General features: G+C 55.2%; 1 protein-coding gene across 1 annotated transcript; it reads right to left on the bottom strand.

Annotated features, from left to right (window-relative positions):
- Positions 1-3,276: 3,276 nt before the first annotated feature.
- Positions 3,277-4,425, bottom strand: LINJ_35_4010 (protein kinase A catalytic subunit; the record flags this gene model as incomplete). Its single annotated transcript, XM_001469166.1, has 1 exon — positions 3,277-4,425. One exon carries the CDS (start codon positions 4,423-4,425, stop codon positions 3,277-3,279), a length of 1,149 nt encoding a protein of 382 aa, XP_001469203.1.
- Between the last annotated feature and the right edge of the window lie 1,294 nt (positions 4,426-5,719).

Below are 5,719 nucleotides of genomic sequence, written 5' to 3'. Positions count from 1 at the left end.
ATGCTAAAACCGAAGGATGTAGTCGCGGCGCAACGCGAAGTACCAATTGTGGTGCTTGCTTGCGGAGCACTTTGAGTCACCTTCAGCTCACTCTCATCCTCCGTCTGTCCTCGCAGGAGGAGGGCGGTGTAAAGCTGCCCCTCGCGCATCCGCAGCACGCACCATCTCTGCACTGCTAGTGCAAAACTTGAAAAGAGCTGAAGCATTTTGAGCAGGCCGAGCATGTATGTGCACCCCTGCCCTCCACGTACGCTGACGACGGAAGGCGCTCCATCTCAGCACGAGATGTCTTCTTTTTGTTGTTGTTTGACACAGGCACCGGCTCCCTTCATCATCTCTCTTCGTCAACTTTATATACCCACGACTAGACCGCGCTGAAGGAGAAGCGCACAGAAAGCACGCTTTTTCTTCCTTTTTTAAGCGCCCTCAAGAGACATTCACCAACGTGAAGGGCGCAGCGATTGAAGCGGCACATCGTTGTGTGTGGCACGCACACACACAAGCACACAGGACAGAGAGCATCACGGTGGCGCGCCGTATTGATCGCATGCTTTGTTCCTTCAGAAGCTCGGCGGTGAAGAGCATGAGGGGGACTTCGGGACAACACAAAACAAAGGACCTCCGTTCTCATGAGCAAGACGAAGAAGGAAAAGCATGTCTGACACAGACTGAAAAGAATGCTTTTTCCCCCAGGGTGTTCGCCCTGCCGCAGAACGTGCGTTCAGTTCCACTTGATTCCCAGCTGTCACAGGCCCGCCTCGCGTGGTGCGAAGCAGTCGTAGGCGTGGGTTGCAGCAATGCGCCGAGTCGGTCACCTTAGAGCACCGCCCCGGCCTCGCAGGTGGTCTCACAGACGCGCTGTCATCATTCCAGCCGCCACGCAGTGCGTTCCTCGGCGTCGCTCAGCCTCCCCGCACTGGGCAGCGAGGGCCGGGTGAGATGCGTTCGAGCCACGCTGGCGCTCTGTCCATCATATGGATGGCGCAAGCGTGTTCATTGCTGCACGTCACGCCGGGGCAACGCCATCCAGGGCCTTACCACCAACATCAGTAATGACGCACCGCACCGACAACTCTGTGGCGTAGGCACCCGACCCTGTCACCACCAGAGGGGTGGTTCGGCATTTGGCAGCGATAGTACGGCCGATTGGGTTTAGCAGAGTGGGGGGCGCTGGCCCCCTGAGATACCACACGCACTGAGGCATGCGTCTTTCCTCCCCGGTATCGGGGCTGATTGCAAAGGCGAGAAAAAGACAAGAGGAAGAAGCTAAACAAAAGGAGAGTAAAAACCGTAAGGAAAACAAGAGAGGAGACAGTGTGCAGCGACTACTACCGTGCACGAGTCCACATCAGCGAGCAGTGCCGCTGAGGTTACCTACGACAGTGAAATTTATGGCGCACGGCACTGAGTTGCATGGCTCTCTCCTTGTTTGTCTGTTTTTCTTTTATTACTTCTGCATCGCTTTGTTGTTCTCTGCGTGTGTGTGTGTGTGTGTGTGTGTGTGTGTGTGTGTGTGTGTGTGTGTGTGTGTCGAGGTTGCACTTCCCCTCTCTCCACACTGGTCAAGCCATTCAAAAATCGAGACACCAACAAGAACATATTTGCAGCGCATCTATATGTAGCGTTCTGCTCATGTGTGCATGTGATACGCAGAGCCTCACCCTTCCCACGGGGGGGGAGGTGATGGTGCCCCTTTCCCACATGACAAGAAGCGCGAGACGAAGACATGGAGAGAGACGCGAAAGACGAAGCAAAGGAGAAACACAAGGCGACTACAGTCTTCAACGACTGGAAGACACACGCACAGACATGCCCCTCACAGTGCGGTTCCATGCAAGCACACAACGCTCAGCGTGCAGAGCAAGAGAGAAGTACACTCGAAAGTTCGCATACATCGGACTTCTAGAGAAAACTGGTACACGGGGGAAAAAAAACGCTAAGCCACTCTTGGTATATCACCGAGCAGACGAGGGAAAAGAAGGCGGCGCACACGAAGATTGAGGGCAAAAGACAATGAACACGCCCTCCAATACACATGGCGCAACCTGGAGGTGCACACCGCGAGGCCAAGATGAAAGCCATCACGCGAATGGGCTTCATTAACCGTACATGCACCCAAACATATATATACATATACATGCATATGCTTAAGCATACGTATTGCGCAAAATCGCTAACGACAGAAAATCGCAAAGGCAAGCGAGGGCGAAGAGACGTATGGCGCGAAAAAAAAAAAAGAGAGCCGTGTAGTAGTCGTCGTTGTCGGTTACACGCGACTACGAACGTCGGAGGAGGGGGCGGGGGGCGGGCACCCCTCCCCCTTCTCTCTCCCTCACTCCGCAGTGCCCCTACGCATGTGTGGTTCCATCACAAATCCCGTACACACGGAGCGCAGAGGCCGAGACAAGAACAAAGAATACAAACAGGCGTCCGTTTATTTCATCGTGCAAGAATAAATAAATAACGAAAAAAACGCGCGCTGCACATCGAACAAGCAAGCAAGAAGAGGGAGAGCAAACCGCCATCCTGCCCTCGTATCACGGCGCCGCGAAGTCGACGAAGTGGGAACAGAAAGACGCCGCAACGCGTTTCGTTTGTGCTGTACTCACGGCTGCATGCGAAGGACTGGGGATGTGAGATGAGAATAATACAAACAGAACAAAGAAAGGAAAAGGCACGCCAACGGTTCATGACAACATCAGCTACAGAGAGCATGGTGCTCATTCCACGGTCGTGTCTCCCCCCCCGTTCGTCCTTCTCTTTTTGAAGGCACATCAGAAACAAAGCGAAGCGAAAAAAAAAAGCAGCACGCGCAGCCGTGTGCCCCCCCCTCACACACACACACACAACCCCTTTTCGGAAACAAAAAAAAATGAACATAAAGAGATGATAAAAACGGAGACGAAGAGAAGACCGGCCACACGCGCACACACACATACACGTGCACACGTGTGTACAACTACATTGAGGGCAGAGAAGAGGAAGATAGACAAACATGTAAAGTCCACGTTAGAAATTCGATGAGTCGAGTGCAAATTATGAAATAAGAGGGGTTCCAAACAGGTTACCGTAGGCGGGCAAAATACAGATCTTTCCCCACAACAGAAGCTCGGGAAGCTAGCAGTGCCGAAAAGGCAAAAATAAAAAGAAGCGCCTTCAGATGGATACAGGCTGCAGCAGCTAAAACCACACACCAGACCTCGAGACTGAGCACAAACATATGCCCATAGAACGAGATGCACACGTGAAAATAATACCGCGAGGCAGCAGCTGTATTTAAAACTCCTTGAATTCGGCCTGCTGCGCCGACGTCAGCGCAGGCGTGCGGTCGACCGGGCTGTCCGGGTACTTCTCGAAGTTGCTCGTGTCGCCAGGGCTCTTCACCCGCACAGGGATCGGCGCGGGGTAGTAGCGTGCGTACAGCTTGTCCCAGTTCGCACCGTGGAAGTACGGGTGGCTCTTCACGTCCGCCGGCCCGCCTTTCAGCGTCCCCAGGCGCTTCGTATGGTCTGTCTGCAGCAGCCCCTTCACGAGGTCGCGCGCACGGCCGTCGAACCAGTTCGGGAACTTCAGCCGCCCAGCAAGGATCTTCTCGTAAATTCGGAACGGCGTGTCGTCGTAGAACGGCGGGTATCCGGCAATGAATTCGTACAGCAGCACGCCCATCGTCCACCAGTCCACCGCCTTCCCGTGGCCCTTGCTCTGGATCACCTCCGGCGCAAGATATTCCGGTGTCCCGCACAGCGTGAACGTCCGGTCTGGCACCTTCTTCGCAAACCCAAAGTCCGTCACCTTCGCGTGCCCCTTGTTGTCCAGCAGAAGATTCTCCGGCTTCAGATCGCGGTAGATCACGTCCAGCGAGTGCAGATACTCGAACGCAAGCACCAGCTCCGCGTGGTAGAACTTCGCAACGTCATTCGGGAACCGCCCGGCAGTGCGCAGGTGTGTGAACATCTCGCCGCCCATGACGAACTCCAGCACAAAGTACACCTTCTTCTCGTCCTGGAAGGAGCACATCATGTTCACGATGAACGGGTGGCACAGCTCCATTAGGATCCCCTTTTCCTGCGCAACGTGCTGCTGCTGCTTCATCTTGATGATCTCGCGCTTTCTCAGGCACTTGATCGCGTAGTACTCCTCCGTGCCCTTGCGGTGGGCGATGCGCACGCGGCCGAAGGAGCCGGTGCCGAGCGTGTTCTTCAGTTCGAAATCCGAGAGTTTCCAGCTGGAGGTGTCCGGCTTTGTGACGTTGCACTCAACCTTGGGTTTTAAAGAGGAGGACCACGTGCCAGGAGACATCGCATGCGCTGACCTGGACGAAGCGGCGATGATGGGAGATGCGCCGTGCACATTCGTCCTCGTGGGCCCAAGGGGTACTTGGGCTGTGCCAGCCACCTCAGGTTTCGGCCCCACACTCACTAGCATGGCGCAAGTGAGATGCAATCAGTTGTGCACGAGCTAATGCGACCTCACGCCGTCTGTGTCAAACGGATGGGAGACGGAAGGAGTGGAGAGAGAGCCCTGAAACGGTCTTTGAAAAGAAAAAAAAAACGTTGTTTTCTGCAAGCCGTCCTCTTGCGATTCGTCAGCGAAGGTGTGTCGTAAGTTTGCTTTGCAGGTGCGCCACGACAGCGTCGAGCAAAGGTACACGTTCGAATGCCAATGACGTGTTCGAGAGAAAGTCTTGCCTCGACGGCGGAATGCAATGCGAAGCAGGCACCTCAGAAGTGGTAGGGATGCCCTGCCTTCGGGGGCTTCCCGAAAGGAACCTTGAAGTCTCGCGACGATGTCTGACCCCTCCCCAGAGGAGATATACGTTGAAAACGCGCACGCAGAGACGCGCACACACCGAAGCTTACGGGCACAAAGGGGAGCAGCAAAATTGAGGAAGGAAACAGAAGCGATGCTGGCGTACGACTGGGGGTGGGGACCGTGTTGGTGGGGATTTCCGGCTCGCGTTTTCCCGTGCGTTTTGTTTGTTCTTTGTTGGGAGAAGGGGGGCTACTTGGAGCGTCACGATTGTGTTACACTCAGCAGACAGCTGGCGAGATGGGGTGGGAAGGGACGCGCAGACGAAGGTAAAACAGAAGCGCAAACGCACACAGAGATATGAGAGCATAAACGTCACATAGTAAGCGAAATCGATAAGAAAAGAGTCAGGTGTGCGTGCGCGCGCGTCATCGAATCCGCGCGAACGGTCTGGATAAGTTTGGCGGGTTCGTGCAGGTACAGGTGTTGAGAGCGCAAGTTCCACGCACACACGCACGCCCGCACGAACGATGGAGCAGAAGAGCACCAGCAGGAGTGAAGACGGCAGATAACGGCAAAAGCGTGAGAGGGTGAGGGAGGGCGGGTAAGGGAGAGAGGCGATCTTGCAGACAAGAGCCCACAGCAACGGCGTGAGGCACGGAGAGAGGGCATGCACACGCAGCCGAGACGGAGCCACTACACGGGCACGGGCGTCATCTTTTCCGTGGGCCAGCGTTCTGGCACGCTCGAGACTCAAAGGCATACTTCGCTAAATGGCACAGGCGGCCCTTGCGTCGAGAGGAGGAGGCCGTGAAGACACGCACACACAGCACACCCGTGCAGAGCGCACGTCCTTTTTTTCTTCCGCGAAACTTGTGGCCGGTGCGCGGCGACGCTCGTCCTTTATTCCTTTCGTTTGCTTTGTGTGTATCACGGTTTCAACATCTATCGTTGCTTCGCACTCCTCTGG

The sequence above is a fragment of the Leishmania infantum genome, chromosome 35 (genome assembly GCF_000002875.2).
Source record: "Leishmania infantum JPCM5 genome chromosome 35".
Classification (NCBI taxonomy): Eukaryota; Euglenozoa; class Kinetoplastea; order Trypanosomatida; family Trypanosomatidae; genus Leishmania; species Leishmania infantum.
The sequence above is the reverse complement of the archived record's forward strand: the minus strand, read 5'-3'. Positions and strand labels throughout refer to the sequence as shown.